The following is a 24193-nucleotide window of genomic DNA, read 5'->3' on the forward strand; positions in this document are numbered from 1 at the left end:
ACTTAATAAAAAATTTGATATTTTGCATATGAAGCATTGTAATGTTTACTGATAATATGCCAAATTTCGTTAACATTCGCTTACTAATTTAAAAGTTATAGCACAAAATGGTTATGAGGTCAGTCCCAGGGACCAAGCTTGTGCTGAAAAAGAGTTAAAATGATCACAGGTATAATCGAGATCCACTCATCTATAAGTGGGGTATAAAAGACTGGAGCAAGTGTTTTCAATGCTTAGATGGGCATAGAGTAAAAACCCTGGAGATCAAGAAATAGCTATAGCATCAGCGAAGGTAAGTATGTTTTGAAAGTATAACATTTAACAAAGAAATATATGATTCATCAGCCTACTTTCCACATGTAAACAATAAGTCATCATAAGAATGGCACTTTATTAAACACAAAAAGTTAAATTTTCTATCAACAGTTCAAAATTACCTGTTCTTGGCATAGTATTTCAACTTTTTCTTCAGCTATAGAACTACGTTCCTCATCTTTCTCAGACTCTCCTTTGTCCTGAGTCCCTGTACCACCCACTTGACTAGTTGTCTGAGAGCCAGTTTCTGACCCAGCTCCAACTATAAACTTTTCATACACATGCTCAATCACTTTCCTAACAGGTAGCATATCACTGGCTGAAAGACGCTCCCTAAGAAACATACAGATAAACTGAATATCGGTAGACAAGTATTTCCCAAAAAACCTACTGGTAAACAGATTTTACAAATATAATGTTCTATATTAAAACAGTCACTCAAGCACCAGATGCATTCAAGAGGACACAGAGCTTAAACATTTACTTGATAATTTTTCTCACTGATCACTGCTCTATCTAACCTGTTCCAACCAATTGGATCCTGTGTTGATTTCAGTGGCTAGTAATTAGGTAGTCTTATATGCAAAGAAATCAAACTAGGTTCATATTTAAGTTTCACACAACTTACACATTTAACTGAAATCTCACACAACTAAGAGGTTTAGTTGATGCCACACTAAACTGACAGGTTTAACAAAAATCTCACAAAACTGATAGGCTTAGCTGATGCCTCACTAAACTGACAGGTTTAGCTGATGCCTCAAACTCTGACAGCAAGCAGTGAAAATCATATCTATGAAGATAAAAACAACTTACTTTCGAATTGGTTTAACACTGGATGAGGAATGAGCAAGCAAGTAAAATGGAATCTTGTTGAACCTTGGCATGTTTTTCTTTAAAAAAAAACAATGCAGAAAAAATTAATATCTAATTAAAAATATTAACACCACTAGCAACAAGTTTATTGGAGCAAATAATCAGTCTAAGCAAGTTTTAATACACAGCATATTTTGTACAGAATTCAACACAGTTCTTCTCAAAATTCATCTCTATATATATAAAGGAATTGACCGTTACATAAGTCCTATGGATATACCTGTTAAGTATTTCAGAACATAATACACAATATGGCATCATAAAATTAACTCATCTTACTACAGTTTATTTTCAACACTTTGTGAACAGTTTAAAAGTACTGAAGTGTAGGTCTTAAAAACAGATTTTGTAAGATATTTCATAAATTCAGTAACTTTAGTTTTATTGTTAAACAACTGGAAAACATAACTGTCTGTGGCCACTTAAATGCATGATCTCAGCTTTCCAGAACAATTGTACAATTATAGAAACATCAATGGCTCAAGATAAAGAAGAAAGTAAATTTATTACCGAGACAACCACATCAGTTACCCAGGGAGGGACAGTTTCATGCAGAAGTAATTCTTCAGTTTCTCTACCAGCATCACCAACCAGAAGTCTCAGTAGTGTTCTCCCACCTACTTCACTGGAAGTAGATTGTAAAAAAAAAAAAGATCTTGAATAACACATCTATTACAAAAGCACTAACAATTTCTTCATCATTTACAGTTCCCTAAGTAGGTTTCAACTTTTACCAACTTCAGTTTAATGGCATCTGATAAAATTTTGCACCTATTCTCCCAAATAATGTGTTCTGACCTGAGCTAAAACCTTCTCTAGAGTGTGAATTAAATCAAAACATTCATTGAACATCCTATTTAAACTTTCCAATTGGATAATAGGTCAACTTTTAACTGATTGGCTACTGAACACACATCATCATGCCAATTACGCATATTGTTACTGAGACTACTCTCATATCATTGCACACATTATCAAAGTTGTATATCTCATGGTTTTCACACACAGTTGTATTCCATTATTTTAAAATAACTCCTCAGTTTACTCTTGCAATTTTACCTAATAAAGAACTTCTTGAACAACTGAAAACCTTGTGGGTAAATAAAACCATATTTCAACATGTATTCAGCCTGTACTCCAAATGTGGGCTAACTAATGACATATACAATGACATTATAGCCTCTCTATATTTATATTCAATATTTCTGTAGATACAACCTAAAATCTTATTTGTTCTGGCACTAGCAACAGTACATTGCTCAGATGACTTGATAGGCTGATCAACCAGAACACTCAGATCCTTTTTTTCCATAACACTGATAAGGTTATTCTCATCAAAATTATACTCATAATTCAAATTGCACATGTGTTACCTTGCATTCTTTATAATTAAAAGTCATCTGCCATATAATTGCCCAGCTCACCAAATAATTTACATCCTTTTGTAAAGTAGCAGCATCCTCCTCACAGCCAACAACCCCCCAAAAATTAATATCATCATCAATGTAAATTTATTGACCATACCTTCATCAGTGCCATTGATACAAACTGAAAGAGCAAAGATCCTAACACAGAGCCCTAGAGTACCCCATCTATGATGTTAATCCCATGTGGCTGAAACCCTATTTATAACAACATTCTGTTTTCTTCCATCCAGCCTGTTTTCTATCCAATGAGCCAAGTTAACATTTTCTAACACTGAAAATGTATTTCCAATAGGCACTTACCTAGTCACCCATAGCCATCTTGACCTTCATTTGACCTCTAGGCACGGGTAAACTTTATAAAAGTGCACCAGTCTTTTATATCCCTATATTTTTTGCATCATTGCAGCAACATGTGTTGATTATGTGACCACCTTCCACCAATCCCATTGTGCCCTCTATACTAGTCTACGTAGCTCCCTCTACCCTTGTGGCACAACCCTCACTTTTGAGAATTGGCATATACAAACCTGAAAACAGTGGCAAATCAGTGGGGAGGAAGGGTGGTACATGAGTGAGAGGATGTAAGTACCTAACGGTAATACATTTTCAGAGTTTGAAAATGTTAACTTCTGAAACAGTACTATCTTCACTCCCCCATAGCTAGAATCCCACATTGGGATGAAGGCGCAAGAACAAATACTGAAGTGGAGAGCGACCACTATAAATAATGCAGGTGTGCCACAATTAAAATACAAAGGCACAACTGTGGGGTATAGCACTACTTCTGAAACAGGTATGCTCTTCAGCTGGTAAAGAAGATAAGGGTGGAAACAAACAGAATATGTGGCTAGGGCTAGAGGACCATATATGAATGGGCCAAGTGTGGTCTGCCTGGGCAGAAAACATTCAGGGGGCACACCTTGGGATATGATGTATTATGCCAAGTGCAGTCCAAGAACAAAAACAATATGGAAGTACCTTGCATAAGTTTATAAAACCAACAAGTGTGGTCCAACCAGGTAAAAACATCTGGGGGAAGCCTCTTGGTATACAGTGGATTATGTTAAGTGCAGTGCATCTGGGCAGGAAACACCTTGCATAATAGAATTCATGCCATATTGTGTGTATATTACACAGCATAGTGACGATAGCCCTATTTTCATCGAGAGAGTACATATATCGGGGAGATGCGTTGGGGGGTCCAGAGGAACAACCCACTGGAAACAGTGCAATGGGTGTCTGAATTTCCCTATTTTAAGAAGCTGAAAGACCTGGATTGGACGAATCACGGGTCAGTAGATATGGGCAGAAATCCCTATCTGCTTTACTCATGAAGACCATGAGTGATGGTATTGAGGATATACATATATATAAATATATTGATAAAAAATTGTGATGTATAGATATAGATACACCACCACAAAAGTGCCCGGTAGTCTTACAGAAACACTCCATTTCCACAGTGAGCATTGGAGAAGTACATAGATATAGTGCTATGACACAAAATGCAGCATACCTGACCAGGCAACACCAGCCACCATGTGGGATCCTGAAATATGATGTATAAGCAACCATAAAAGAGAATTTAATAATAATATGAAAACTTACCTTAGTCACAGGCAAATAGACGTGTGCAGAATTGCCACAGGATGAAGACAACATCTGCCCAAAGAAGACACAGCAAAGTTGTGCAGATAAAGAATGAAAACATTTTAAGGAATTGTCCAAATACCTGCCTGAAAGATCCCCTCCAAACAATGGTGGAGTCGAGCAGTGAAAGACAGAGTTAGATGATAAATTAGGGGTGAAGAAACAATATTAAGAAGGAGACCTGTGAGGGACACATCCAAATACACCAGGTGTAGGAGTTAATGAACCCAACCTGTAAGCATAATAGGTGAAAGATCAGGGAAAACAGGAATGTCATGGAAAAATGGGACAGGAATGGGAACAACAATGGGAGACAGTATGAGCCAAACAACAGAGCATGGATTGAACAGGACAAAGGAGATGATCCAGAAATGAATGGGAATACTGGTGGGAAAAGGAAGGAAGAGAAAAAAGCAAAACAACCTACCCATTTAGCTAAAGTCCAGGGAAGAAATGCCAGATCTGGATAACGAGAAATGATAATGGATGTCATAAAATTGCATTCCAGGAGGGGGAGGACTGAAGTCATAAGAGGAATATCTTACAAGGAACAAATTGCAAAGAGTTCAAGGGAGAACTGGACAAGATAGGAAGAATAATATGGAGATCCCAATCTGGCAGGACAAAGGAAACATGTCTGATGGACCAAAAGAAAGAAAAGGAACAACCCAGTGAAGAGCAACTTTCTGGAAGAGAGAGAAAGGAGAGAATCTGACAGGGTAACTCTATAAAGAGCAACAATTGAAACAGACAAACCCTGAACAACCAACTAGATGAAAAACTGGGCAGGTGAGGAACATAAAAATAGGAGGGACAGAAACTCTGGGAAAAAGACCTAAGACTAATGCAAGACTTAAGCCCATGGTACATAGACAAAGTGGAAGAGCAAAAGGTGTAGGCAATGAAAGATGTGACACAAATGGCGAGTCCCTGAGCTGAGGTATGGGACCAGACAAAAGACACACAGAAAATAGAGTATGGTGATAACAGGATGAAAAACGACCGATCATGGTGGACAAAGGAGTGAACAGGAAAGAGAAAGGGGCAGGGTTTGCTGCTCTGACAGGGGCCAGAGCAGAGGGAACAATGTCGGAGATGGCCAATCTGGAGCAACCAACAGAACACAAGAAGGAGGGGTCTAGATAAGGGAAAGGACCCAGGAGAGGAGGAATCTGAATGGAGAGTAGGCATATAGGGGTGAGCCTCTGAGCTGAGGCACGTGACTAGACAAAAGTTGCTCTGAAAGAAGGAGTGTGGAGATGTCTGGATGATAAACTTCAGCTTGGGGATGACTGAGGAGTGGACAGGACAGAGAAAAGAATAAGGCATGTTGCTCCAGTAAGGGGCAGACCAGTGGGAATAACATCTGAATAGCTAATACAGAAGAACCAGAAGAGCACAACAAGACTTGATCTGAATAGAGGAAAAGACCTAGAAGATGAGTCAAATTGGAGGGTAGGCATACAGGTGAAGACCCCTCAAATCTTGACTGAAAGCATCTATCTCCACAGCAGAAAGGTGAGGAATTGAAGACTAAAAGGAAGAAAGAGTTACATACCAGTGAATTGGAAACACAAATATGCAATGTTCCCTATTGAGAACACACCAAAGAAAAGAGAACTTGGTGGTGACGTGATAAGAAATCGGCCACAAGAATCAGAACTCGGGGAACATGACCCACCAGAAGAGTCGCGTCAAGGTCACTGGCCCAGTACACAAAATCCAAAGATTGACCAGATAGAAATCAGTACGTAGTTCCCCCTGTCTAAGTGATAAAGCTGATGATAGTGGAATTGCAGAAAGAACCAAAACCATTCTCCTCTGCAGGGAAGGATACAGAGGTCAATGAACTGCCAAGTACCAGGATGTTGGTATGGAGAGTAGCCTCCTTTGACTGACCACCAACCCCAAAACTCAGAAATAGAGGAAAATTGGATGGTCCAAGGAATCATGAGGAAAGTTCTACTGGTTGAGAAGTATCCAATGAAGGGAATGCAAGTGTGTCCAACCCAAGGGAATAAGCACTGCCAACGAGGATCACATCCCAAAAGAGAGAGACAGAGCCTCATGGACACAGAGAGAAGGAGAAGGGATGGCAAATGTGACTGTCTGCCTGATATCTTGGAGCAAAAGTGGAGAAGGGATGGGAAACAAGACTGTCTGCTCGATATCTTGAAGCCAAAGTGGAGAAGACTGGGCTCAACCAAATAGGGAAGCAAAGATACTGTGAGGGGTTAGTAAAGAACTAATCTAACACAGAAAAGAAACCCACCTGAGAAGCTTCTCGAAGAAGGAAGTGGGTGTGAGTGACTAACTGGGCACAGGGAGGGGTAAGCAGAAGCATGTCGTCCATGAAATGTGAGTCTGAATAAGTGAAGATGACATGCAACAGTATACCACTCCACCACCAAACACAAACAGAGCTGAAGAAAGACAGTCAGTGAGCACCCAGGACAGAAAGGCAAAACTCATAGAGGAACTGAAGAAAAGAGCATGACCCTGGGGCATAAAATTCTAACCGGAGTGAGAGGTAGGATTCCATGGTGAAGCGAGGCAACTACAGATAAGTATTGTACAGCCAGGACTTTAAACTCTCATGTATAGGGAAACAAAGAAGGACAGGGGTAAACTCCTGGTTGAGTGGGCTTCACACATTAGATAGCTCTGTTGTGCAGTAGGACATGAACAGACTAAGCAAGACAACAGGACGAGGTAAGATTCTGAGAAGGAGGGGAGGTGATCTTGGAAGTGAGTAGAGGAGGAGAAAAATGGAAGTCAGGAACCCCCATAGAGAACCAGTAAAAAGAATGGAACTGTCGTGAAGTCTAGTAAAAAAAAAAGACATATTAATGAAAGAAATTGAAGAAAGAACACAGAATTAATGAACTAACAAAACTTAGAAATGTGTAGTCTAGTAAGAGCTTAAAAGTAACACACCAGCAAAACTAAGAAAATCGACCTAAAACATAAAACAATAAGTTACACCTAAAGTACAAAACCACTAAAGGGACTGATAAATTAAATGACTCTTAAACACAGAACGTAGAAGTCAATTCAAACAAACTTGAAAACAAAGGACACAAAAAGAACATAAGAGTAAAAAGGCACTCAGTTAACAAAAACAATGTTTGACTCAAAACTTATCCCCAATTACAAGTGATTAGAACTTATAACAAGATTACTTTAACAGTTAAAAAATTTAAAATATTAAACCAAATTAGTGCAAGAAACAAACTAAATGCAAGTTTCAAGGTACATCACACATCCGATAAAGAAAGAATAAATCTCTTTAACATCAACAACAAGGTTTTTATGTGACATATGATAATGCATTCAACATGATCAAGGCTTTCTGCTTGCCTGGGTTTGAACTGCAAACACTACCTAGAGATTGTGATAGCTCATCTACAGATAATAACTCAGAAGACAAATTTTTGGATGAATCTAAACCAACAGACAATTTATCTAAATTTCTTCCTGAACATGACCCTACTTTTCTGACATGCTACAGCTTGTGGTCAGGTATGACATGAAAGAAGCTGGACTACTGCTGAATGTAATTTCCAAAGCATCAGCAATCATGTTCTACATTCAAAAATCAATGTTAGAGACCAGAGTTCAGTCGGTAACACCAACGCAATGGAACTCAGAAATTATGATGATTAAGTCTTTACTGAAGATTCCCCAGGAGAAGATGGATAATCTAGATATTGGTTTACCAAAACTGACACCTTTTGAAGAGGCAATATATTTCACCCAGGGTCAGAACATTGTTACCTCCAGTTATGTTGTGTCATGTGTTTATGGGCTGATGACCGAGATTGACAGCATACAGTCAAGATATAATTTCAATCTTGTCTCTACACTCAAGAAATCTGTTCATGCCTGGTTCACTTAGTATGAACAAAGATGTGTTTTCTGCTTGGCCAGATATAATTTCAATTTTGTCTCTGCACTGAAGAAATCTGTTCATGCCAGTTTGAGTCAGTATGAGCAACAAAGTGTTTTCTGCTGGCCTGCAGCATTGAATTCAAGATTTAAACTTGACTGGTATTTCACTAGACCTATGGTCTATGAATCCAATCGATTGCTCCTGCAGCAAGAAAGTTCCCTCAACAAATAATCCTACAACCATGGAATCAAAAGATGACAGTAAATCTCCCTCCCCATCGCAAAGAAGTAAACTCTCTAGTTTCTCTGCTGTCTTCAAGAAACCAGCTATCTCATACTCAGAGGATACACAGATCAACATCTACCTCAATGGCCTTTGGATTCCTCAAGAAAGCAACATAATAGACTATTGGAAGGTCCATGACAAAACTTTCCTACCCTACCTCTGCTAGCTAAATGCTACGCAAGTGTTCCAGCATCCTCTGTCCCCCTTGAGCATTTGTTTAGCATCGGAGGCAAAATCCTCAGACCTGGTTGCTGCTACCTCACTAACAAAACATTTGAGAGATTGATATTCATAAAAAACAATGGACAGTTATAATATCTATAAGTCTCCTTTAAAAATATATTTTTTTGTTCTGAAGCTTTGTTATTACATTTTGGAAAATAAGAGTATTGAATTATTATCAAAGTATACAAATAAACGTAGAATCAAAACATAATTAATAGATCAAATGTTAATATCATATAATTTATAAGTTTTTAATTTTATAAAGAAATATTTTACAAAATCCTCAATTTTCCCTAGTATGAGAATTGAGAAATGTTCTCTAGGTCTTCCCTCTTCTATAATTTATTTAACATCCCTCTGAAATATAGAATTCAACATAAATTACACATTATAATACAGATAATACTAAGTCAAAGTCTAATTTTTATACTCTTCAATCTTATAAGTTTATGGTGCTATAAACTAGACAATCAGACCAACTAGCCATGTGCACCTGTCACATCCTCTCTTTCACAAACTGCCAATAATTCTGATATTTTATATCATTTATAGCCAATAGAAAGATAAAATTTAACCTATAGAATGACTTATAATACCATGTTACTTTCAGTACAGAGTTTTGTCAGTTTCATTTTCAGTTTGAAATCTTATCTTGTGGTGCTCAGATCAAGTGCAAATGGAATTAATTTAAGCCCCTCTTATCCCAGTTAGAAAACCAATTAAATTATACTAGTTATAGGACATTGTTTGCTTTATTTAAATAAGTAAAAGCATAGTGTACTAATACCATCGTTATATAAAAGTAGGCTTAAATTTCATTGGAAACCAACAGCAAAAAAACAAGAGATCAAAGTGCTATATTTCTTGTTTTTCATGTGTATTCTATATTTATGTATTTATGTTTATAAAAGTAACTAGCTGTAGTTTTCTGTTACAATCTGCAGTCATTTTAGAAGGAAAAAAGAAGGGCAATTTATACTTCCTATTTTTTTATGGTGGTTACAAGATTGGTCAAATTGATCAAGTCCATACAGAGTTAGGGTAGAGAAAATAACAGAAAATATTGACTTTTACTGAAAGAAACATTGAATATTTGTTTAGAAGGTTTTTACAAGTTACACGAGTGAAATATGAAAATTTTCAAATGAAGAATAGTATTTTTAACCTTAACAAGAAAATCACTTTGCACTCAAAGCAGTCAACACTCTTAACTCTATATGTTGGCATACACATTTTTATCAAAAAACAATTAATTTAAAAAATCTGATTTTTTTATGTACAAAAGCCCTGTAATGTTTACTGAAAGCTTGCAAAATTTGTGAAGATACACAAAACATTTGAAAAGTTATAGTATGGAAACTCTGATGGTCACTATGGGTCAAGCTTAAAATTTTTTTGTTTCATGTTGCCTACTCACCCATCTCAGGTATGGGTAGGTTGGCAGGTTGCCAGCAGTAGTAATTGCTAAAGACACAAGGTCTCTCTAGGAGAGGTCTGTGAACATGTCCCCCTGGAAATTTTTAAATAAAGAAGTCACAAATGGTGCATTCTCAAAGCTTAAGAGATTATGCAGATTCCTGTATCAGTGACACTACAGCATAAAACTATGCTACTTCTCTGGAAAGATGATGACACCATTATTCTGTGTGCCAGGTTTTGTTTGTTTTGAATTTTGCACAAAGCTGCACGAGGGCTATCTGCACTAGCTGTCCCTAATTTAGGCTACTCTTTTACGAATGAATAGTGGGATTGATTATCACATTACAAGCATATTAAGACGTCTTTAATATAAACTTTTTGTTGTGTTTTTGCATAACTTAACAAGATAATCATAAGATAAATAAAATCGAGATATTTTGGATGATTAAGTTAAATATTGTAGTTACGTGTTTTAATTTAAGATGAAAAATGAATGAGGAGGAAGCAGTAGAGCCTGTAGCAGCTTGACAAACTGGGAAATCTATATATTTTGTCAGAAAACTGAAGGAAGTATATGCAAAAGAATTGCAAATAGCATTGAAAAACTTAGATAGACATTTTCTTCAAGAAAAAGATATTATGACAGCACCTTTAGTAACACCTCAGAGTGCCTTGAATCGGATATTGAATACACTGAGTCAAAGGATCCAAAATGGCAAACAAAAACTTGTTGTGCATTAATTCTGTTGTGAAACAAACCTACTCAGAATTCAGAAACAAACCAGTAAAGAAGATGAGGCTAATACTACAGCCAGTGCTACCACCAGGACACATCCAGGAGTATTTCTCCCTGTAGCACAGTGAGATAAATGCATTTTGTGTCAGAAAGTATCCAACTTTAAAAGAAAACAAACATTGCACAAAGTTCAGATCAAAAATGCAGAAAAGACTACAATTTCAATTGCATTTAAGAACAAAAGATGCCAAATAGCTGGACCTGACTTAATGGATTGAAGTGGCAAATATACTATGAGAAAGAAAGTAAAGACAAGTCCAAATCCTACAATGCACATTCTGATACTTTTGAGAAACTACTTATTAAACTAGAGAGTGGCTTTGCACATGGTCACATTTACACTCTCAATGCATAATTCCAAACAGAGATTATATCAAGTCCAACATCAAAATACTGGCTGCAGTACTTAGAAATGGTGCAGATACTGCAGAGCACAGAAGAAGGGGTCATGGTCACTTCAACTGTCATCATTTGTCAAGATGTTCCCTTGGAAGGCAAACTACTTTTGGTGGACTTGCATTTGTTTGATTGATATGCACCAGCTCAAAAAGACAGCACATAAAGTGTACAAAGGATTCACAGAGGGTAACTTTGTGGTAAAGAGCACCAACAACAGCTTCTTAAGAAACTCACAATTAATGTAATTATCTTGTTGAATTTTGTTTTATCTGTTCAGAATGTGGAGTATTTCATTAGTAAAAATTGAAGAAAAAGTAGAACTTAATAACTTAGCCATCTCATAATTATCACGTATTAACCTTCCTGTCTCATCCCTCAAAGGCCCTACTACCATCTTAAAATTTTGCTTGCCCTTAACACTTTTGCTATGAGAACCTTTTTTCTAAATGTAATTAAGCTCCTTTTTTTATCATGGTATACAAATAAACTTGGCATCAAAACATAGCTAATAATCCAAATTTCAATATTATACAAGTTTTAAATTTTATAAGGCAATAATAAAAAAATCCTCAATTTCCTCTAGTATGAGAATTGTGACTTACACTCTTGAGTAATCCCCTCCTCTTTAATTTATTCACCATCCCTCCCAAATTTACGAAATTTAACGCAAGTTACTCATTATAAAATTGTCATTGCTCAGGCAAAGTATAATTTTTATCGTTTTCAACTTTATTTGGTAACAGAGCAATAAAATAGAAAATCAGACCCCTCTTGCCATGCCCACCCATCACAAATTCTCTTTTACAAATTTACAATAATTCTTTTTTACAGTTAATACTAAATTATTTACAACCAATAGAAAGCCAAGGTTTTAGTCTATAAAATGAAATATTTTGTTTTTTTGTACAGAGAATTGTCTATTTTGCTTCCAGTTCAAATTTTATTCCCATGAGAAACATCAATAGCTGAAATTTTAATGGCTCTTGTCACACACTTAGACAGCCAGACAAATTGTGATAGTTATAGGACATTGTCTGCTTTTTTGCATGTCATTATTCTGTGTTCTTTGGTGCATTATTTAAATAAATAAAAAATTATTTAGCACAGTAATACCATTAGTATAAAAAAATTAGGGTTAAGTTTCATTAACAGTCAACAGCAAAAAAAAGAAAAAAAAGATCCAGGTAAGTACTTTATTTCTTGTTTTTCATGTGTATTTTTATTATTATTATAAAAGTAACTAAAATGTAAAAATGAGAAATTTTTTAGATTAGATAAGGCTAGATCAGGAAAAATAATGATAATAATAAAAAATGTTCATAAGGTATACTCGCAAGCAACTCACGAGTAGCTCATGCATTATGTAATTTGATAGGGTAATGTGAGCTACACGTTCACCAAGTGATTTTCAACATATGTGGTGGGAATATTAGTTAGACACTGTTCAAATGGCAATAAAACTTAAGTAGAAACAGATGTATACTGTTACAAGTTTAAAGCTATTTAGGATAAACAATTGTAGTTTCATGTTACAATTTGAAGTCATTGTAGAAAGAAGTAAAAAAGGGTAATTTAGATATATTTTAATTTTTGTTGGCAGTTATGAGGTCAGTAAAATCGACTGAATCCATATACAGTTAGGGTAGAGAAAATAACATATAAAATAGAAAGGTTTACTGAAAAAAACACTTCAGAGATTACGCAAGTGAAACGTGAGATTTTTCAGAGGAAGAAAAGTATTTTTAATCTTAATATGAAAATCACTTTGCACTCATAGCATTCAATACTTTGACTCCATATATTCATGGAGAAGTTTTCAATGAAAATACTTCATTACAATTCTGATTTTATATCTTCAAATGACTCTTAATGATTACGAAAGGCTTGCAAAATTTTGTGAAGATACACAATACATATTTGAAGTTATAGTATCAAAATTATAAAGTTCAATTTGAGGTCACAAACTCACATGTAGCAAGAGAGTTAATGTATTTAAATCCTTACTAAAAATTGTTACATTTTCAGCCACCATTTTTTACATAAGTTTTTTTTATTTTCTTAATTATCTGTTTGACCAACTCTGTTGATCTTCTATAATCCTCCAAATCTTCCATCATTGCAGTCAACTCAAACTTCTTAAATTTATAATGCAATTCTTTATTTTTATCCTTTATACCCTTTGTGAGCTAACTTAGATTTTGAATTGGGGCCACCTATTTTCTTTATAAGGAACATGCCTATACTGGATACTTAGGAATTAATTTTTAAATTTTTCCTACATTTGAACAGTATTTTCAATTAATTTAGTAGCTCAATTCACAGCAGAAAATTCTTCTTTCATTGCTTCAATTCCCTAACATTCCAGGATTTTCATGACCTGTGGGAACCCTGTTAACATTTATGATATACATGTGTGACCAATAGATTAGGATTCACACAATTTCTGAAATTTTACATTCAAAGTTAATTTATACATTTTTCATGCTGCTTGCACACCAAGAAACAAACATATTTGTCTCCAGATAGAAGGATGTAGAGATCATACATCACAGTAATTTAACTGCTGCTTACTAAAAAAGGGGACATGGAACTACAATAAGAACATAACCCTGATTGTAATCTTTAGAACTGTAAAACAATTTAAGTGATATGAGAAACACATAAAATACACAACTAACATAAGAAAAAAATTAAATATACTGTATCCTTAAAGTATACTGTATTATTACTTTGTAATGTGCATGTATAATGCATAAATAATTGGATTTTTATACCACAGTAAATTTCTAAACTGGATATAGCAGTGGTCTCTTGGTCTCTCAATTTTAACAATGGAATATTGTATTTACAATTAAATAAGAAAGATAAAGCAACAATTTCTACGTTATTTCTATATTAGTAAGTAAAAATTATTGCAATTTCATAGTTTTCAAAGTACTGGAAAACATGAATATCAAATTACATGCTTATTAAAAATTTCCACACACTTTACAAACTCTAACACATTACTCAAAACCAGACACATTTTGGTCCATTCTTAAAACCTGCTCTATAGAAATCTGTAAACTGTTTACCTGAGATCTTCCGTTTTTGACAATGTGGATTTTACATCAAATTATTTGTTCAGAAATTAAATTTAAAAAAATGTGAACTGACCATATAAAGAACAGAGAAGCTTATTAGCATGTCATGTCATTTATTACTCTCCAGATGTGAAGCTCGTACATGGTTTATATTACAATGTTTTATAAATCTATGTATTAATAATATAGTAAACAATTTCTCAGAGACATAATCTCCATAAAAAACTCTTTAAAAATGTCAATTAATACAAAACATCAACTACACTAACACAGTCACTAAAGACCTACCTAAATATCACAGGAGTGTGGTCAGGAACATTGAAATATGTATTTGCCGGTCGAAGCCGTTCACCAGTGGTCATGGGTCCATCACCACCACCACCCATACCTAAAATGATTTATATTTTACTGAATTTTCATTTCTATTTAAAATTAAAAACCATTTATTAAAATTAGTATTGATATTTGATCAAATAGAACTCTGCGACCATTAAATATTCCTACTTTAATAAAAAAAATATACCCTATATTTCTTACAATTTTTTTTCACATATGAATTAAATCAAAAATTTGAAATATTTAAAATGAGCCATAAAAAAAAAGAGGAATAACTATGAGCAATGCTCAGGTAAGTTGGTTAACTTTAATTTTTGTACACATTTACCCAAATTAGTTAAGATACTCATACTTTTTGAAGTATGAAAACTAAGGATTCTTTTGGGGAATAATTATGAGTACTGTAAAATATTTAATAAAATTATGTTGATGTTTTTACAAAACTACCTGGGACAGTCTCATTCAAAACAGCAATTATATTCTCAAATTAAAGCTTACCATTTTCACTTTCTTCATCATTTGTGTATGATGGTGGCCAATTAACTAGTAGTGCTTGAAGAAGAAGTCCACCCAAGTTAACTAAACAAATAAATTTTAATAAATAATTAGATACATCAATGTTTAGTTGGTTAAGCATTAAAAGAAAAAATTTAATAGAATTATTATTATTAAAGAGGCTGAATTTGGCATATATCCGGCTTTGCATTCCCTCCAAATTCTAAGTGGAAACTGTAAATAGTATTATTTTCACACAAGCATATTTAAAACTAATTTGTTTAATATTAATATTTTAATTTATGGTATGTTTATAGTTACAAATAGCAAAAGGAAAACTATATTTTGTAACGAATTTATTGTTATATGTATTTATTTTAATGTCAACGTTTGTTTGGATTAAGTTTATATTTAAAAACATACATAGCTTATAGTGTTAGATATGTATTGCAAAATTCCCACCTATTCTTCAAGGGTGTAGAAGATTCTTGAGAGTAAGAATCAACAATATGTGTATATATGTAAATGTTTTAATTTGCATTGTTGCGCAACCTGAATTTTCAAGAAAATCTACCCACGGCTATAAATATAACCAACGCTCCACGCCAAGAAGAGTATCTATTACTAGTTTGCTATAATCAGTATGCTATAAACTCCGAAAGCTATAACTGTGGTTGCTATAATGCTTATCAATTGGAAAACTTCAGATATTTCACCAGGAATATTTATAAATTTTGAACATTACAAACCATTTAACTTCAGTGGATTCACATCAGACATTAGTATATTTATGAAGACATTATATAAATTCAACGGTAGAAAACTCAGCATGTGTGGCAAAGGACAAAGCTAGCTAGTTTCCTGTTAAGTGATATATATCTGTCAACTCGTAATCAACTCACTCATCGTGAACCCTCGATAAAATATCAAGGAAGTTCCAGAATAGAAAGAAAACTTTATAAACTTTTGTTTATAAATCTTTGTTTGTAATAACCATTTGTAATATTGTTATTGTAAATTGTACTGTTGTGTATATATTAAAACGTATTTGTGTTAAAAACAAAAAACGGTGTGTATCAATCTTTTTGGCAAATATTACAAATTTACTATATATCGGCATTTATTTGAATACTAAATCCAAAGTATAATTGAACTACTAAATTTAAATTATCAGTTAACTCAATTTCAGACCATTTAAAATTCTAATACGTAGCAATTTTCATGGATCACATGCAGTAATAAAATAAACTGACTAATTATTTATATTTTCATTAACTTGACACAAAAGCTGGTAACACAAAAATAATGTTCATAAGGATGAAACAACCATTCCCAATGTCATAATCTCTCCAATTAATATGTGACTCACAGAACATACCGCATCACAGATCAAATAATTCAATGTAAATTATAAGACATAAAATTATCTGTCTTGATCACCATTTACACTAGGTCTCTGGCTTAACTGTTACTTTAAGTCCTCTACTAGTATACATTTCGATCAATTTGGTGGAAATGTAACAAACAGAAATTATTTTTCTATTGGCACTTAAAAGCTTGCCATTCTCCCAAATTATTGATTTCTCTGATAAAACCAGAGTTATACAAGTTTCTTTTATACTTGGATCAAGTAAGATTAAATCATAAAATTTTACTGAAGAAAAAAACATTTATTTAGAAGGAGAAAAAAACAACAATTTACAGTTGTTATTAACCAGAACACTTAAAAACAATGTTGGTTTAAGTGTTAGTTTCTCTAGTTATTACATTTAGCAAAGTTGTTTCAAAGATTTTTTTCTCTTATTGAATTGTATATCCGAGCATGATTAAAAATACAGCACAATAATGAAAGTGAGCAAAAACCATGTACACATTTGGTATTAATTAAATATATATAAATCGATCAACACAATTTTAATACATTTAACATGGAAAATTCACCTTTTGTGTCAGGTCCATCTGTTGGTCCAAGATCAAACTCTTTGGCAGATACCCAAGCAGCAAAGCAATCTGGTTCATCTAGGTGAATACACAATATCTGGAATGCAAAAAATCACGAATTTTTTTGTTACATGCGTAATTATATATAACAATAATAATCTCACATCACACAAAATCATTTTGAACACCCTGTAAGACTTTACAATCATGTTTGATAATTCATACTCTAATCAGAGCCTGGTTACAATACTTTGTAAACATCTGAGGGTCTTCATATATCACTTCTAGCTGATATAACCATTCAATGCACAGAGAAGACATAAGAGGGTCATATCCAAATGCAAGCCCACCTATGTCACTCTCCAGAGGGCCTACAAGATATATATCAGGTTTGATGACAATAGGTCCAGTAGTTTGCCAGTTATAAATTGGCACATACACATAGACTTTATTCAAATAATAGTTTAGAAGAACGAAACTCTGATATTAAGAAGCTATAATCATAAAATAAAATTCTGATAATTTTAATATACTAATTAAAAATTATAATAACATTATTCAAAATTATTAACTCAAAAATTTTGCTAATCTGGTAATCTTACCTCATGAAGTAAACTTCTTGAATGACAGTACCACATAATGATAGATCTTGTAACAGTACTACATGATGCTAGATCTTATGTGACAGTACCACATGATGCTAAACCTTGCATGACAGTATGACATGATGTTACACCTTGCATGAAAGTACCATATGATGCCAGATCTTGCATGACAGAACCACATGATGCTAAACCTTGCATTATAGCACCACATGATGCTAAACCTTGCATTATAGCACCACATGATGCTAGATCTTCCAAGATAGTACCACATGATTTCATATCTTTGCAGGACAGTACCACATGATGTCAGATCTTGCAGGACAGTACCACATGATGTCAAATCTTGCATTAAACTACCACATGATGTTATATCTTGCATTAAAGTACCACATGATGTTATATCTTGCATCAAAGTACCACATGATGTTATATCTTGCATCAAAGTACCACATGATGTTATATCTTGCATCAAAGTACCACATGATGTTATATCTTGCATCAAAGTACCACATGATGTTATATCTTGCAGGACAGCACCACATGATGTTATATCTTGCAGGACAGCACCACATGATGTCAGATCTTGCATGACAGCACCATATGATATCAGATCTTGCATGACAGCACCATATGATGACAGATCTTGCATGACAGCACCATATGATGTCAGATCTTGCATGACAGCACCACATGATGATCAATCTTGCATGACAGCATCACATTATGCCAGATCTTGCATGAAAACATAACATAATTCCATAATTTTCAAAGTAATAATAGTAAAAGTAATCAAATATTCATTTAAAAAAGTTTATTCATTTTATTCAATCATGTATGAGTAAGTTAAATCTGTCAACTTAATTTCTTCTTGTAACACATACACTATCCTACCAAAAGTCATAGGACAAACCTGTGATTGCCAGATTACAGTGATGATGAAATTTGCAAATATTTTGGCCTATAAAGATGATCAGCGGTTCACTCAAAAGTCATTTCGAACTTGTACACCAAATGAGGAGTACACGGAAAGAGCTATAGAGTGCAAGGAGAGTTGGATGTCATTGTGGAAAATGTCTGTGCATGCGCAACAATTAAACATTTCCAGTTTGACAATTGGCAATGTGCTGAAGCAATGGAAGTCCAAAGGTGACAATGAGCCCAAGAAACGACCAGGTAGGCATAAAATACTGACTGACAGGATCTGATGCATCTTGAGAAGGCTGGTTACCTCATCTCACCATCAAACCTTAGAGAATCTGTGTTTATAGATGCGAGCAGCCACAGACAAGTCTATAAGTGTTTCCTGAATATGTTGAGAGCTGCATGCCATGAATTTTCACGGAAGAGCTGCAGCCAACAAGCCATTGACAACAAAAACAAATGCACACCATCCATTGGCATGGGGCAGGGCACACTGAACCTGGATCAATGCAAATCGGTCTTGAGGAGCGACGAGTCATGCTACACACTCTCCCAGTTTGATGAACGTGTTTGGGTATGGAGGATGCCTGGAGAATGATCATTACCTGAGTGTGTTATCCCAGTGTGCCTTGTTTGTTTGTTTTGGATTTTGCGCAAAGCTACACGAGGGCTATCTGCGCTAGCCATCCCTAATTTAGCAGTGTAAGACTAGAGGGAAGGCAGCTAGTCATCACCACCCACTGCCAACTCTTGGACTACTCTTCTACCAATGAATAGTGGGATTGACCACCACTTTATAATGCCCCCACAGCTGAAAGGGCGAGCATGTTTGGTGTGATGGAGATTCGAACCTGCAACCCACAGACTGTAAGTCGAGCGCCCTAACCACCCGCCCATGCCGGGTCCCCAATGCACCTTGAGAAGGCTGGTTACTTCATCTCCCCGGTAGACCCTAGAGAATCTGTGTTTGGAGATGCGAGCAGCCACAGGCAATCCTATAAGTGTTTCCACAACACATCGAGAGCTGCATGCCATGAATTTTCATGGAAGAGCTGCAGCCCACAAGCCACTGATAACAAAAACAAATGCACAGCATTGATTGGCATTGGGCAAGACACAGTAAACCTGAACCATGGATCAACGGAAATCGGTCCTGTGGAGAGACAAGTCACTCTACACGCTCTTCCAGTCTGATGAACATGTGTGAGTATGGAGAATGATTATTACCTAAGTGTGTTGTCCCAACAATGAAATTTGGAGGTGGCAGTATCATGGTCTGGGAGTGCTTCTCGTGGGATGAACTAGGTCCACTGGTCACAGTGCATGGATCCATGAATGCCGAGTCTTACATTTATGTCCTGAACAATTCTGTGTGTCCTACGTTGTGGCAATTTTATGGTACTGGCCCTTACACCTTCCAACATGATAATGCTCCATGCCACCAAGAAAGAATTGTGAACACATGGTTTTAAGAGAATAACATTGGAATGTTGCAGTGACCAGCACAGAGCCCTGACCTCAACCCGATAGAACTGGAATGAACTGGAATTCAGAATTAGGTAAAGGCCAAGACAGCCCTCTTCAGTAGCGGAGCTTACTGATGCTTTAAAGGAGGAGTGGAGCACAATACTACCAGCTTTCTACCAGAAATTAGTAGACAGTCTTCCATGACACATTGATGCAGTCATTAAGGCCAAAGGCAAGCCAACATGCTATTAATTTACTGGAATAAAGACGTTTTATTACTTTTGTCCCATTACTTTTGGTAGGATAATGCATGTTATTCTACTTTCTTTATTATCTTATATTTCATCCTACCCCAGTCTTCAGATCCACTGTAAACCAGTTGGGAACGTAAACCATTTTAAACATCTTTTTCACTTGGGCTTCCATGTCTACCTGACCATAATCTTCAACTTTTGATGCCTGGATTTTAAACCATACATAAAAAAATTAAAACTCCATTATAATTACATTATAAAAAGTTTTTATACTAACTGAATTCTGAGTAGTAACTCAAAAATTACTGTCGATAAACATGCTTATTAAACAACTGTTTTTAAATGTGAATGTTATATATAAGCCTTAAACTTATTTAACATTGTGGTAAGTTTAAATATGTTCAGATATATATCACTAGATCCTACAGAGATTTCTTTATGCTAACATGCACAGTTTACATACCATGCAAAGACATGTAGTGGTATAGATACCAGAAATTCCTGGACTTATTTTATTAACATTGTGACTTGTGATATTGCCGTGTTTAATTAATTATTTTAGAGATCACAAAGTGATAATGGCAAGATGATTGCAAATGTGATGGATATCAAAAAGAGATGAGGAGCATACTTCAAATGCCTATTAAGTGAAGAGAATGAGTGGCAAAAACTGGGGAAAGTATGAAAAGTCAGGGAATGGTGGAACACGTCACAGTAAAGGAAGTAGAGAGATAGTTGGAGAAAATGAAAAATGCCAAAACGATATATCTACTAAAACATTTAAGAAGCTAGGAAAGTTCATAAGCCAGATACCATGCAGGCTTTTCAATGTTACAATGACAGAAGGGAAGATGTCAGATGCCTGGAGGTAGAGTATTCTTGTGACAGTATTCAAAAGGAAAGACAGTGTGTAAGACTGTAGCAAATATCAAGGCATAAAGTTGTGAAAGGATGAGGGAGACTGAGAGTAGAGACAGAACAGTCTGGCAGGTCAACAACAGATGACATACATATTAAGAGGGCTGATAGAGAATTTCATCAGGGAAAAGACTCGTACATAGTATTCATCAACCTAGAAGAAAGCTTATGATAAAGTGTCAAGAGAGTTAATATGGTAGGAAGAAATGTGAGGCTGACAAAGATTATGTATTAAGAGAAACATTTTGTAAAAAGTATGTAATAAGACTCAGATTTCTAGTTAATGTGGGATTCCATCAAGGATCAGCACTAAGTCTTTTACTTTTTATAAGGGTGCTGGACACGATATCTAGAGGCATACAAAGACAAGCATCATGGTGTATGTTATTTGCAGATGGTGTTGTGTTTTATGGAGTGAATAAAATAAAAGTACAAGTGAAACTGTAGATATGAAGAGTCTACAGAGATATGGACTGAAAATAAGTAGGACAGAGTACATGGGAGAAAAATTCAATGGAGGGGAAGTAAGACAGGATGACAAGGTGCTCCGTGATCATGAAAGTTAAAGAAAGTGGAGGAATTAAAATATCTTGAATTAATTGTTCAGGCAGATAGAGGAGTAAGTAAAGTGGTCAAGAAAAGAATAAACAAAGCATGACTGAAGTCACTGGAGTGGTGTGTGAAAAGATGGATGTCAATAAAGCTGAAAGGGATGATTTATAAGGCAGTGACAAGACTAATCATGTTGTATGGGGCTGAATGTTGGAGTTCAAGAAAGAAAGTGGAGTAGATAATGAATTTAGTGGAGATGCAAATGTTGACATGGATGACAGGGGTGTCAAAAAAAGCTGCATCAGGAATGAAATCATTACGGAGAGGGTGAAAGTGGTATCAGTTATACAGAAGATGTGAGAAACTCACCTTAAATGGCTTGGTCATGTGGAAAGAAAAGGAGTGTATTGGTAGGAGAGTAATGAATATGACAGTGGAAGGGTAAAGGACAAGGGAAGACCAAATAAAAGGTGGATGGATGTAGAAAAAAATTTGGTGTGAATGCAGCTTTAACACAGAATAAGGAGTGGAGAGCAAGAACCAGAAAAGCAGACCCCTAGTAACTGTATAAATGCTAAGAAGAGATTACACTGTTTTTTTATGAATCCAGTAATTCAAAAGTTAAAACTGCTCAAGTTGAAAAATAATATAATTCTATACTGTACTGTGTTTTACACAAAAATATTACTATAGTTTGTAGTGAGATAATTAACTGAAAGTTCACTGTAAAGATATTTCATAAAATAACATTCATTCATAAGCCACCTGTTTCAAAAGATACAGAAGTATAACAAATTTAATTTTGTGAATTCTTGCTGAAACTGAATCCTAAAAATACAGACGTCAATGCTCCTACTAAAAGTTAAAAACAAAACATTTTTAGTGTTTCAAGAACAACTACAAAAGATTCAATAAATATTCGCTATACCTTTAATACATCCCATAGTGCCACATTATTGTCAGTATCCTTTGTGAGAATGTGTCTTTTGTCGTTCAGTACATTATAATGTCTGATGCTGGGACTCCCTTGAAACATTAAAATACTCATTTAAACGAAATACATGGGTATCACTAAAATTAGTAATTCATGAACTAAATCAAATGAAGAATACCATGCATTTTTCAAATCAACCAACTTTCACTTCATTATTAAGTAATGCATATTCCACTTTTTAGCTCTCTTAAAGATCTAATAAAGTGGCCTAAAGCATTTGATTTGAAGCAAACAACTGAGCAGAAACATTATAATCTATCCATTTCATTGAATTATGTTATTTTCAAAGTTACCTATAACATTGGCATTAAGTAATTCTCACAAAATGTGAAATACCTGACCAATAAAATTTTAGTTTTTACTTCTGTATCTACAAAAGAAATGTTTAATTTTGCATTTTAGTCTACAAAAGAGTAAGATTAATTTTAATTTCTGCAGACATAAAGGACATCACATAGACATTAAGTCAGGTATAGCAGCAATGAGCCTTCTTACTTTTAAAAATCTTAAGAAAACATTACATTTTTGTCACAAAATTTATGTTGTTAATTGTTAACTTCTAGATTAACCCAGGTAATATTTTTGATACATGGAAGCTAACTTGAAGAAATATGAAATTTATTTGAAACCTTAGCTGTAACTATGAAGAACAATTTACTGTAATGTATAAAAACAGTTTTCCTTCTCACTGATTTTCAGCAGCATTTACAAATCATCAAGTAGATGCATATATCAAGTGACATAAATCCTGTTCATCTAAGAAATGCTTTTCATTTTCTTTAATTTTACAACTTCTATATGTTTAAAATACCTCATTTGTTGTATTATTCTTTTCTGGTTAATGTTTTGTATTATCAGATTTCATAGTGTTTTGTGTGAACGTGTATGTTTATGCGATATTTAACAGCTTTTTAAGCTTCGCTCACTTGAAAATACTCTATTTTCCTTTTAAATGTTATTTTAACCTTCTCACAATGGGTAGACCAAAGTGCACGTCATGACATTTTAGAGAGTGAAATACAAAATTTAATTAATCTACTTTATTATCATTGTATACAAATAAAGTTAGCATCAAAATGTAGTTAATAAATCAAATTTAGCTCTCAACATGGACTTGAACAATTTGACAGAGCACGTGACCTCTTTGTACTTGTTTAACCATATCGTCCCGGGTATCCTTTAATGCGCACGACACAAGGTTTTAGTGTCTTACATTAAAAATTTTATTAAACTACTTTTTGTTTATATTATACCAATTAGAATAGCATAAAATCTAAGCTAATAATCCACTATTTTAATTAGTATACTACGTTTAATTTACTTATTATTAAAAGGCAATTAAA

At 34.6% G+C, this 24193-nt stretch overlaps 1 protein-coding gene across 1 annotated transcript in view; it reads right to left on the reverse strand.

The window, feature by feature from the left end:
- LOC106469946 (WD repeat-containing protein 48-like) overlaps positions 1–24193 on the reverse strand; it is a 53404-nt gene that overhangs the window by 7510 nt on the left and 21701 nt on the right. The window contains exons 11-18 of the mRNA XM_022399339.1: positions 22785–22882; positions 20484–20591; positions 17140–17236; positions 15202–15282; positions 14656–14755; positions 1702–1816; positions 1132–1208; positions 438–648 (exon numbers count right to left, since the gene is read on the reverse strand). Of these exons, the coding sequence (XP_022255047.1) occupies positions 438–648; positions 1132–1208; positions 1702–1816; positions 14656–14755; positions 15202–15282; positions 17140–17236; positions 20484–20591; positions 22785–22882 (887 nt within the window). The remainder of the gene's footprint in view (positions 1–437; positions 649–1131; positions 1209–1701; positions 1817–14655; positions 14756–15201; positions 15283–17139; positions 17237–20483; positions 20592–22784; positions 22883–24193) is intronic.

Source organism: Limulus polyphemus, unplaced genomic scaffold (genome assembly GCF_000517525.1).
Source record: "Limulus polyphemus unplaced genomic scaffold, Limulus_polyphemus-2.1.2 Scaffold100, whole genome shotgun sequence".
Taxonomy (NCBI): domain Eukaryota; kingdom Metazoa; phylum Arthropoda; class Merostomata; order Xiphosura; family Limulidae; genus Limulus; species Limulus polyphemus.